General features: G+C 47.2%; 1 protein-coding gene across 1 annotated transcript in view; it reads right to left on the bottom strand.

The window, feature by feature from the left end:
- The window catches only part of stxbp5a (syntaxin binding protein 5a (tomosyn)), a gene marked incomplete at both ends in the record, with an annotated part of 88,267 nt that overhangs the window by 6,512 nt on the left and 69,214 nt on the right, over positions 1-12,541 (bottom strand). Inside the window, 10 exons of the mRNA XM_084484281.1 lie at positions 474-527; positions 1,895-1,957; positions 3,246-3,397; positions 4,251-4,376; positions 5,613-5,788; positions 7,738-7,955; positions 8,698-8,738; positions 9,824-9,891; positions 11,157-11,304; positions 12,331-12,403. Coding sequence (XP_084340407.1) covers positions 474-527; positions 1,895-1,957; positions 3,246-3,397; positions 4,251-4,376; positions 5,613-5,788; positions 7,738-7,955; positions 8,698-8,738; positions 9,824-9,891; positions 11,157-11,304; positions 12,331-12,403 — 1,119 coding nt within the window. The remainder of the gene's footprint in view (positions 1-473; positions 528-1,894; positions 1,958-3,245; positions 3,398-4,250; positions 4,377-5,612; positions 5,789-7,737; positions 7,956-8,697; positions 8,739-9,823; positions 9,892-11,156; positions 11,305-12,330; positions 12,404-12,541) is intronic.

Below are 12,541 nucleotides of genomic sequence, written 5' to 3'. Positions count from 1 at the left end.
CGACCGTGTCTTCTAGAAAGTAGCGGCCTTGTTCCTCAATGTTATGTGGAGGTGGACAGAGAAACACGTGGGACATCGTACTGTACTATATACACACACAAAACAAAGTACTACAGTCACGACAGTCACCAGCAGTAGGGATGGGGCAACCGAAGGTCCGGACAAATGTCAATATTCAGGCACGTTTACATGGGACATTCGTGCTACGTATGTGTAGCATGCAGTATGCGTTTTTTTATTTTGTTAGTAAATTCAAGCGTACAGTTTTGGTGTGTGTATGTGTGTGTGTGTCTGGGCGTGCATGTGTGCGTGTGTGTGACAATGTGAACATGGACACAGAAGACAAAGTTGTTGTTGTTTTTTCTTTCATTTCCCACAGCGAATAAAAAAAACACACAGACAAACACACAAGGGGTGACACACGGCCCCGCCTTTGAGGGACAGCCTGAGCGAACTCCTCTGGCGAATCTTACCTCCTCTACCACCGCCATTGTAGAACTGCTGTAGATTGCTGTTTGACATCAACACTTTCGAAGGGGGAGAGTAGAGTAGATAGCGGCGTTAGAAACATCCTTAGACTGTACCAAGCAGTCACCATTATCTAGAGTCCATTGTAAAGTCCATTGCTATTTTCTCCATTAGGAGGAACAACCAGGCAAGCAGATGCCAGAGATAAAGGAGGCCTGCAGGCGGTGTGTGTGTGGGGGGGGGGGGGGGGCGAGGGCGATACACTTACACTGCTTTACTTCTTACAAGCAATGCACTCATCTGGTTTGTATGGTAATTCCCCCTTGTGCTATCGTGGATCATAAGTGGAAAACATTGCATCCACCAAAGCTGAATCATCAACACTCTTTAGATTCACCTTCACGTTTGTATGTCCTGTTTACAGAGGGGATTATGTACTTTATCCACCGCTCATACGTAGAGAAAATCACAGCACAAAATAATAAGGTCACTCACCGGGAAAAAATAACATTGTATTTCCTGTATGGACAACAAGTCCAATGAGATGAATCTGGGCAAAATTCCTCCACAAGCCCTCTGTTAAAATAAATGACTTATAAAGGACTATTTAATTTATATTGAGTAGATTTTTCCAGGAACCCCAAGTATTTCATGTTTGCAGGAACACGGACAGTTTGGAATCAAAGCATAATTCAGTCAAAGTCACGAGGAAAGATATTGCGTGTGAGTTTCGGTACCAGGTAACCTTTTCCTGCAAGTAGACCATAAATATGAATTATCTGATGTATACCGACACCGTGAAAATGTTTTTTTGGGGAGGGAATATTGTCTGCTTTGTAGAAAACTTGCAGCTAGCAATAAACACACTCAGGGAAAAAAAAGAGCTATGAATATCTTTCTCCGAATTCCTCAACAGATGCTTACAAATGGCAGCCTCCTCCTGGAGGAGCACAGTGAACAAATTATCTGAAATTGGAAGATGTCATCAAATTGAGCAATTTCTCATTCATCTGTGAACAGCTTTAATGAGGATAAACGTGTTTCACGCAATTCTCTCGCTTACGGATTGTAAACCAAAGAGAAACAGAAGACAACTTTGTTTTTGTTTAATCTGTTGATCGTAACACAGGCGTGGGGGATACTCATTCATCGTTGATCACTGGCACTGTTCAAAGTCAACAGTTGCGGAATTAAACCCAACACAACACAATTCCTAAAGCTCTCACGTTGAACCGATGGGAGTCCTGCCGTCAAGAGACAACCACTTCTCTTCTCTATCCACTCATTGCAAAGACCAACTGGATCCAGTCTAATCCTCCAATCAAAAATTGGTTGGGCAATTATTGCTAACTGGGCCATTATTCCTTCGGGCTATACCAAACGAGAACTGTGGGTGGTATGCATGTGTCTGTGAAGAACATGTTACCTGAGGTTGGAGACTTGCAGCGGTCTTCTGACGTTGCCGATCCCTCGTTGATGTCGCACAGACCTGACACACACAAGAAGTCAACATCAAGGACTGCACCCAATACTTGTTCACGCATACATGGGTCAAATGTAGCCTACTGCCCCTAACATAAAAGAGGTGCAACTTCCTAACTGTTCGATTGAACATGATCATTTATATATATATATATATGGTGTATTGTGTGTATATGTACATAGTGCATGTGTGTGTGCATGTGTGTCTGCATGGGTTTGTGTGTGTGTGTGTGTGTGTGTGTGTGTGTGTGTGTGTGTATGTGTGTGCATGTGTGTGCATGTATGTGGACGATTAGGAGGTGTTTGTGTATTTGTACCCTGTGTATGGTGAGGTACACAATGATGTGCATGTTGAGTATTTGCATGGGCCGTGATTGTTTTCGACAGTGCTGCGAGGCGGAGAGTCTGGCAGATGCGCTTTACTGCACAGCAAATCACAGATGGGTGCATGATTACTGCTCACACTCACAAGCTGTGGCAGGTAGCTGGTCACAGCATACCACTCACTGACGTCAGGTGCTGTGTGTGTGTGTGTGTGTGTGTGTGTGTGTCTATATATATAAATATATGTATATATAAATATGTATATATATATTTTATTTCACATGTTCATGATAACACATTGTAACACATTGCAACAACATGTTTTGAAAGGTTCTACATAAATCAAGCTTGTTTAATCATCAATATGTGATTTTGCGTGTTTGCACGTATGTAGTGTGTTGTGTGTACTATATATGTACATTTGAGAGCAGAACTCACTATACATGCCTAATTTAAGCATTTGTCAATCAAATGGTGGTCAGCCTGCTAATCAGGCCTGTTATTTGGGTATGGAACGGAACATTGCACAGTCATGCCACTGCGGCATCGGCACTATCAGGTGCAATTCCACGATCTAACACAAGGGGGCAGTGTGTCCATTCCGCATACCCCCTGGCCCTCCCTCGCTCTGCTTTCAGTGGCACTGATCTCATGATGCTGCTAATGCAAGATGCGTGGAAGGAGATACGTAGGAAAGAGCAGTATGGAATGAGAACGTCTTGATTCTGGGATCAGAGCACCCGAGCTAGGCATTACTCAGTTCAATCCTGATCACGTCATCTTGAATAGTGTAAAAAAAAAGAAAAAAGGGCCAATCTCAAACTAAAGCTACATCATCTCCTCCTACACTGAATGACTCCTGACGTCGGTTCCTCGTCGGTTGGTGCGTCTTAAAAAACATAGTTTCGGTTGTCCTTCTGAAGGTGAAACCCAAACATACGGCGTGTAGGCGCGCGGTTTCCGTGGGTTACCTCCGGAGGGCTGGCGTGCCTTGCGGGGCGAGCGCAGCTGCCTCTGGTAGGGGTCGTTGGAGCCGTACAGCTCCACAGTACCCAGGTTCAGCAGCACGGACCTCTGCACGTAGTCCACCACCGCCAGGCCGTTGCTGTTGCCAAACACCACACTGCGGGGGGGGGGGGGAAACCACCGAACATCACGCAGCGAGGGGGGGGGGTCAGCAGGGACACACACACAAACACACAAACAAACAGAAAGGCTATGAGTTGTTGATTTTTCATAAGGGGGCACACAGGTTGGGTACAGAGTAAGCAAACTTTTTTTGGCAGGTACAGGCTGGGTTGACCTCGGCGGGAAGCCATCCGGGGATGGAGTGCTGCGGCCGGAGAGGACATTTGATCAACCGGGGGCCGGGGGTGCTTGGAGCTCTGTGTTGGCTTATTAAAAAATCGGCAAAGTCTTAGACAATTGCCAGACAGACACAGCCCTGATGTAGAGCGACGTCATCCAGTCCCTCAAGGCCGATTGTCAAAAATGTCATTATGACCAAAAGGGTGTGTAGACAGGAAGTACCAACAGAGATCCATAAGTGGAGGACATTCTGCCACTGCTTTGTTTTTAAACAAATAAAGCTGAAATGATTATTTTTTAAACGTCTTAAACTTTTGAGTCTCTCTCTACCACAGACAGGGGTAGCAGAAATACAAAAAACACACATATTGCATATATTGACAAAAATAAAATGCTGATTTGTGAATTTCTTTCTTTGTGAGATTGGAAATTTGCACTCGTTAGCACCAACGAGTGAAACCTGAATCTTCTGAAGCTGGTAAAACAGAGGCAGTAGACATGTTTACATTGAAATAAAAAACCTATGGAAAATAATAAATGCAGAATTTGTGATTTATGTTTTTCCTTGTGAACCCGTCCCGAGGGTAGGACCACGGTCTTGGGTTCTGTCAGGGGGTCTATCAGGGCCTATAAAGGAGGCAGTAGCGTTGGCACTCGGTGGGACTCACAGGCCGTAGGAGGAGTTGAGGGCCAGACTGGTGATCTGCTGGGGGGGCTCCCCACTCACCCAGACCAGCTGGACCACCAGGTCCACCTGGTACCCTGGAGACTGCTTCAGAGGAGCACTGCGCACCCTGGGCAGGAGAGAGAGAGAGAGAGAGAGAGAGAGAGAGAGAGAGAGAGAGAGAGAGAGAGAGAGAGAGAGAGAGAGAGAGAGAAAGAGAGCCAGAGAGAGAGAGAGGGAAAGAGGAGAGAGACAGAGACAGAAAAAGTGAGAGGGATGGAGAGACCAATAAAGAGAGAGCGAGAGGGAAGGAAGGAGGGCGGTGGAGAGAGAGAGAGAGAAGGGGGTGGAAATACTTTAGAACGTTCCCAACACATTTTGTAAGATAAACAGGAAAGTTGGTTGAAGAGTAGAGAGGAAGACATGCAGCAGATGAACCCAGGTCGGGGCGAGGCCGGGATCGCTACAAGGCGTATCAACCACAGGGTTAGCCCGTTAAGTGGGCTGAGCCCACGGAAATAGGAAAGAGGAGCAGACATGTTTTTTATAAGGAAAGTTGAACGCAGCCCCGGTCCCGAGGCGAGCTATGATTGTAGGTGTGTGTGTGAGAGGGGTTATGCTATGTGTGTGTGTGTGTGTGTGTGTGTGTGTGTGTGTGAGAGGGTTTATGTTGTTTGTGTGTGCGTGTGTGTGTGTGTTTGAGAGGGTTTATGTTGTGTGTGTGCGTGTGTATGTGTGAGAGGGTTTATGCTATGTGTGTGTGTGTGTGTGTGTGTGTGTGTGTGTGTGTGTGTGTGTGTGACTGCTTCAAGGGCTCTGACTGATTGCCGGCTGCAGCGGTTCATGCGGGGAGGCGGTGAAGGAGAGAGCTGGAGGAGGCGGCTGATCCCGTGGGAGGTGCTCCGGGCCAAACGGCAGCAGTGTGTGTGTGTGTGTGTGTGTGTGAGAGTGTTAGTGTTTGCGTACATCGTCAAGGATCAAGAGAGGCCAACGCAAGCTTGTGTGTTTGTGTGTAGACATGTGTGTGCTTCTGCAAGTGTGTGTGTCTGCGTGTGTGTGTTTGTGTGCAGACATTGAGTACATGGACATGTATGTATGTGTGTGTGTGTGTGTGTGTGTGTGTGTGTGTGTGTGAGTGTGTACACTGTCATGGCTGAGGTTTGTGTGTGTGTCAGTTTGTGTGTGTGTGTTTATCTGTGTTTGTGTGTAAGATAAAATGTGAGTCTTTATATATTTGTGTAGGCATGGGTGTGCTCTTACAGGTTTTTATGTGTGTGTGTGTGTGTGTGTGTGTGTGTGTGTGTGTGTGTGCGTCTGTGTGTGTGTCTGCGTGCGTGCATGCCCGTGCGTGTGTGTGTGTATGTACTTAAGGCAGGGCATGTTGCCTCCGTCAGAGTTGTTGCTGCTGGTGGAGGGGTGTGAGGGGGGTCCGCTGGTCTGGGGAGAGGCCCCTGGGGTGGCCAGGGCCGGCGTCTGGTCCCCGCCCCCCATCTCTGGGGAGTCCATGTCGTTCACGTCGTACTGCATGCGCACCTCCAGCAACTGAGGGACGCACGCACACACACACACACACACACACACACGCGCGCATGCAGACAAACACAGATAATGACACAGAAACACATGAAGATGAAAACACACACACACACACACACACACACACACACACACAGATTGACACAGAAACACATGAAGGTGGGCACAGACACACAATACACACACAGACAATGGTAGGCACAGACACACACACAAACACAAAAAAAAACTTTGATAGGTCAAAATAACTGACATTTGCAATATTTTCAGGGAAAAACCTTCCATTATATCTGGATTTAACCGTCAACACATTTCTCCAGTCTGCTCAAAGGATCCTGACGGCCACATCACACCTAATGATGTCCCTGAATCGTTCCCACAGAGACACAGAGTCTTTGAGAACAGGTAGGTGTAAAACTTTGTCTGTGGTTGCGCATGTGTGTATGTATGTGTGTCTGGTGTGTGTGTGTGTGTGTGTGTGTGTGTGTGTGTGTGTGTGTGTGGTGTGAGTGGGTAGCCGGAGTGTCCTTCCAAGTCCTCCTTCAGGCAACTTGACCACTGCCTCTGCCTACACACACAGACACTCTCTCTCCTCTCTCTCTCTCTCCCCCCCCTCTCTCTCTCTTTCTCCCTCTCTCTTCTGATTCTAGGGCTTAATTAGCTCCAGCATTGCCACGCCTCCACCCCCCTCCCAGCCCTCTCCAAGGAAGGGTGGGAGGGAGGGAGGGAGGGAGGGAGAGAGGGAGGGAGAGAGGGAGGGAGGGAGGCACGCGCCACCCTTCATTCCAGCAGTCTCACCCCAGCTGGGCTGCAGTATACGTCACCACAGCCACAACCCACACACACACACACACACACACATGGGAGCACACACACCCTACCCTGACCTGCACACGAGTCCCACACACACACACACACACACACACACACACAGAAACACACGCACACGCACACACACACCCACACACACACACACACACATACACACACTATGGGAGATAAGCTCTAAATGACAGCAAGTACCAAGAATTATTCCCCAGAAAAGTCGGATGGGCAAAACCACCACTCACCCTCCCTACTGCCTAACGACCCTCTCCCACTCCCCTTCTCCACATGATTTAGAGCTGTGCAACACCAGCGTGGCTTTATTATGTCGTTACATCTCACACACACACACACACACACACACAAATGCAGTTTTCCATTACACCCCGATACCTCCATCAGCGCTATTAACGCACAATATAACCATGGTGCTTGCTGTAGCTTGTTTACTGCTCCGTCAGTTGGCATGGCAACAATAGCTCGCATCACCCTGTTTTGTGTGTGTGTGTGTGTGTGTGTGTGTGTGTGTGTGTGTGTGTGTGTGCAGACACGTGGACACTTAAGTGCACGTGCTGAGTGATAGTGGTAACCTGCAGACCCCCGCGAGGAACACACAGAGCATGGAAAAAGAATTGTACACACCTTTTATATTTGTTGTTTTTAATTAAAGTACATTAAGTATCACTTTGGGTGGGGTCTATTAGAGCAAATGTGCACGCTACTCCGTTTGTTGACCTACCATTGGTTTGGGAAGCTATTAAAGTGGCACTGGCCCCATACTGTGTAGGATGAGATGCAATCCACTTCGCAGGGCATGTATGTGGGCATGTATTTGTTATGTTTGTTCTGTTTGCTTGTGATGATTATTTGTGTCTAGTTTGCTACAATTCTATAGGATGTCGATCTTTTTTTTTTGCTGAGGCAGGCTTCACCTATTCTGTCCAAGATATCCGTCCTCAGATTAATAAGTAGAAAGGAGTTAGGGCAGTTTGCCAAGGACGCCTGCAGGTGTACTGGCCAACATTGGGGATCCAAACCAGACCAATTCACCTGGGAGTCCCCTCAGCCAAATACATCCCCACCCTATTCGCAAACGTGTGTGTGTGTGCGGGGAAGGCCGGGAGTCGTACCTGCACCGTCTCCGTGGTGACCTCCAGCTTGCTGAAGCGGTAGACGAGCACGGTGGCGGACACGCCCGACACACACAGCACCCGGCTCTCGGGGCACCAGGACAGGATCTGCAGGGCGTAGGGGTCCTCGTCCGACTCCATGCTGCCCTTGTCCTCCTTGGACCGGCTCCTCTCGAACACCTTGGCCGTCTTCAGCTTGTACAGAACCTGGAGCATTACTGCATCACACACACGCACGCACACACGCACGCACACACACACACGCACACGCACACACACACACACCCACACACACACACACACACACAGCGACCGGGGTGAGAGGGAGAGAGAGAGAGAGAGAGAGAGATCGAGGGTTAGCTAGCTACAGGCTAAGCCTAACTACTTACCTTTTTATCCTGACTTGTGCACTTCTGTAATTACAATTTATTTTGTATTCAACTTTCTCCTCAATCGCTACACTGTGCTCCAGTTTTTGTTTAGTTTTCTTTCAATGTAGTAATGTAGCACTTTAATTTCTGTCAAATTTTCAACAACACATCCTTGCTACGTCTATGTTGACGGTGTGTTAGTAATCAGAAACCATATTGGATCGGCAGACTGATGGTAAACATGACGAAATGAAATGAGAGGTGGGGGTCGAGGGGCATATGGATGGAGTGAATCAGTGTATGTAAACAATCGACCGCATTACTGGATCCAAAGTCACTGATAGTAAAGATGCCAATATCAGGGAAGCGCAAGAGAGATCAGTTGCAACTCATTTGTTCCAGGCGGTCGATATGTTGCAACTGATCCAGTGGCGGCCATGTTGGACCTGTAGGATCATTACTAAAACAACTCAACCTGGCAAGCTTATGGGGTTTGTTTTAAAGTGACACAAAAGTGTTAGGGTGAGGGAAGGCTGTTTTGTTTTTGTTTGTATTTAGTGAACAATCAAAAGGATCCGGAGGAACTCACTTGCAGAGGCATCCCAGAACTTCACAGTTCCGTCTGCGTGCCTGGGAGACAAAACACAGGAATGATCAATCAGCGTGACAAAGCGGTCGGCACTTTGAGGGGAAAGTTCTCAGCCTTACAATATTACAAAACTTCAAAAAAAAAAATACAGGCTATCAGTTCACCAAGATGGAAAGGCCAATAAAACAGACGTTTCTGTACTTGAAACTCAAGAGGCTTGAGGGAAAAAAAGGCATTCACAAGGCCTTCATTTATAAAGCAAATGCTTCCTGTCCTCGCCCTCCCCACAGAGACGCCACTAATAGTATTCTTAAGACTCTCCATGCCATGTGTTTATTTCTAAACAGTGCATGAATCAAGGGTGGAAAACAACTCCAACAATGACAACTAAAAACTGTTAAAACAACCACCACGACAGCGTGACAACATGAACCCCCTTAAAAATGAACACGCTGCTTCGGGAAATGATTTACGATCACTCGCGTGTGAGTAATATTAAGGAGCTAGTTAAAACATTAGTAAACAAACAAAGGAATTGGGACCAATTGCTGTTAGTTTGGTGTCACCAGAACGCATTTGCCTTCATTGTCCTTCACTCACTTCCTCTTCCCTCAATTTATTTTATACTAAACATTACCGCAACTGAGTAGTCTTGGTGTGTTGGGAGAAAGTTTTGTTTTATTTTGCTTTTTCACAGGCAGTGACAGTGCCTGGGAGAGAGAGAGAGAGAGAGAGAGAGAGAGAGAGAGAGAGAGAGAGAGGGAGACGCACGGAATAGCGATTTGTCATCTCAGGGAAGTGGAGGAAAGAAAACAACACAAACAAAGCGCACACACGCCAAAGCGGACCCCCGGCTGCCCAGCCCATAGCTCAATGTCACCTGCTAAGTGTGCATATTCGTTTACAACCCCACCTTGCGCATTGCCTCAGACCCCTTTAGCTGTTGACAGCTCGGGGGGCTAAGGGTGGGGGGAGGGGAAATACATCAAATACACCCAGTGAGACAAATCGACGGACTTAGAAGTGGCCCCGGCTCCTCCGTGATTTAATGAAGTGGGGAAGGGACGGAGAGGGTGTGGGGATGACGGTGGGGAATGGCGACGTTAGTGTCGGCACAGTCTTTTACCCCGTGATGATGATCTCTGGGTAGCTCTGTGTGCCCTGACCCCAGTTTCCACCACTAATAGGCCACTCCTGGAATGAAAAAGAGACACGTGCAACACACACACACACACACAGACACACACATACATGTATACGTGCACGCACAGATGTACACATACACACACACACACACACACACACACACACACACACACACAAACACACACACACACACACACAAACACGTTGAGAGAAAAAGACAATATAACAAAGTGCAATAATGAGATTTAAAATCGAATAGAGCTCCGAGATGAACTTGCTGTGTGTGTTTATGTGTCCGTATGGAGGTGTGTGTGTGTATGTGGTTGTGTGTCTGTGCTGAGGTGTGTTTGTGTGTAAAGGCCCACAGTATGAGTATAATAATAATAATTTGAGATTCTGCACGACTTATGATGAAGTTACTTCTTCATTAAAGTTCAGTAGGGCTTTGTCTTGCATGCACGTGTTTGTTTGTTTATGTTTATCTGTGCATTTGTGCAGTTGTGTGTGTGTGTGTGTGTGTGTGTGTGTGTGTGTGTGTGTGTGTGTGTGCTGTTGGTGGGGGGTCGGTGGTGAGTGCGCTGACACGCGTAAAGGTCGTGGGTATGACTCAACGGTGATCTTTATGTGAGCGTTCTCCCCCACAGCTCGGGCCAGGTCTGTGCTGTACAGCACACGGTGACATTTCCAGCAGAACGCCGGCAAAGGGAACCAGGGAAAGAACACAGGCATACATAATGGAAGGGGGGGGATGGGGGAGGAGATGGGCAGTGTATGTGTGTTTGTTTGATGTGTGTGTGAGTGTTTTTGTGTGTGTGTGTTTGTATGTTTGGTGTGTGTGTGTTTGGTGTGTGTGTGTGTGTGTGTGTGTGTGTGTGTGTGTGTGTGTGTGTGTGTGCGTGCTCACACATGCACCTTAAGTTATTCAATTGTGATTGGATCACAACCCCCCACTCCCCCCACATTTTAAGACCAGGCTTAAACTGAGTCTTACCCCCTGGCTAACGCATGTTAATTAAGAATGTTTATTAATTATTAAGAATGTTTATGAATGATTTAGAATGTGCTAATGTATTTTCAAGGTACAGCGTTGTGTAGAAATTGATGGTTAGAAAAGAATAGACCAGTTTCTTCAGTATATACTGTATGAGGGGAACGTTCTTCTTCAAATCAGTACCATTCGGTTGTATCAGCAGTAAAGTGGGTGCTTTATTACATCCCAGATTGCAGTGTGTGTGTGTGTGTGTGTGTGTGTGTGTGTGTGTGTGCGTGTGAGGCTTTTTGTTGAATGTTGAGGCATCCGAGGAGGAACGTACCTTTTTGCTGTAGCCCTGTCGTTTCTGCCGCGAGCCGACTGAATAAAGTGCAGGAATGAGATCCACAGGGCAGTCGGCAAAGTATTCACAGCAGGTGACGGGGGACTCGTGGATGGTCAGGGGGTAGGGGTTCTCAAAGATCGGGTAACTGGGGGGAAGGGGGGGGGGGGGGGTGGGGGGGGGGGGTTGGTTGGAGAAGCAGAGAGGATGGGTTGAGACAGCGCATACATAAGTTTGTTCCAAAGGAGCGATTGACTTTAAGTGTATTCACAAGCTAGGTTAGGGTTTACTAATGATTGGGCTGTCAGTCATTCAGCAGACTGACACTGGAGTTCATGTCATGGAATCACACATTAAATTATGGAGTAGGTGGTGGTAGGGCATCGCTGATTCTCCTCTCAACTGTTATTTAAATGATATTCCTACCGATGTACAGAATGCCCATTGTGGTAGAAGGAGTATCCACTGCAAAAATTGGGTTCAGACCAAGGGCCCCTTAGCTGGAAATCGAACATCTTAACCACTGAACAATTCTGCCCCTGTATTGTATCTCTTACTATATTTATCTCAAGCAAAACCTAATTTGATAGCTAGTTACACAGTGCATGAACATTTGATGGACGACAATGAGGGACCCACAGTAATAAGCTAGAGTTAATGTGAGGGATTATACGTTCATATCAGAATCATTCTTGGCTCCCCACTTCGTTTGGCTTTCAACGACCAACATGATGTTATCATGGGTTATGGAAGTTCAAAGGCCAATTGTATTGCAGACATCTGTGACGGCCGCAAGGCCTTGCCTATGATTCTGTCTCCCAATTAGGACTGTCGTGCCTGGCTCCCAATTAGGTGCGCCCGGTTCCAGCAGTCAACCCCCTTCCTTTTTTGGCAATTCCACATGCTTGCGGTGATACGCCTGCAATTTTTATTGCTTGATCCTTCTCTTTGTGGTTTACGAAATAAACCTTGACTATTGGTGAATTGTATCAGGCCTCCTCATTGTCTGGTCACCCTAGGCCACGACACATCCTAACCCTAACAATCACAGAGATGCAGATGTTACCGTCCCCCGTGAGGTCTACACGTGCCTGTATTCCAGGCACCATTCCCATGTTAAGTACGACCGACAAGTTCATGCCCTCAAGTGATTAGTGACTGCGTTTAGACTCACCCATTTTGTGCAAGGTCGATCACCACTAAATCCTTTTCCAGAAGCACGACTACGGCGTAGGGGTCCTGAAAATCTGCACAGAAGAACAGAAGAACATGCAATGGGAGGGGGGGAAGAGGGAGAGAGAAAGAGAGGAAACTGCTGACATCTCCAAACCTCAGAGGCATTATTCCTTGGACCTTAGGTCTTGGGCACATATAAACGTGTTATT

The sequence above is a fragment of the Micromesistius poutassou genome (assembly GCF_964030765.1).
Source record: "Micromesistius poutassou genome assembly, chromosome: 19".
NCBI lineage: Eukaryota > Metazoa > Chordata > Actinopteri > Gadiformes > Gadidae > Micromesistius > Micromesistius poutassou.
This window is presented reverse-complemented; position numbering and strand designations above follow the sequence as displayed.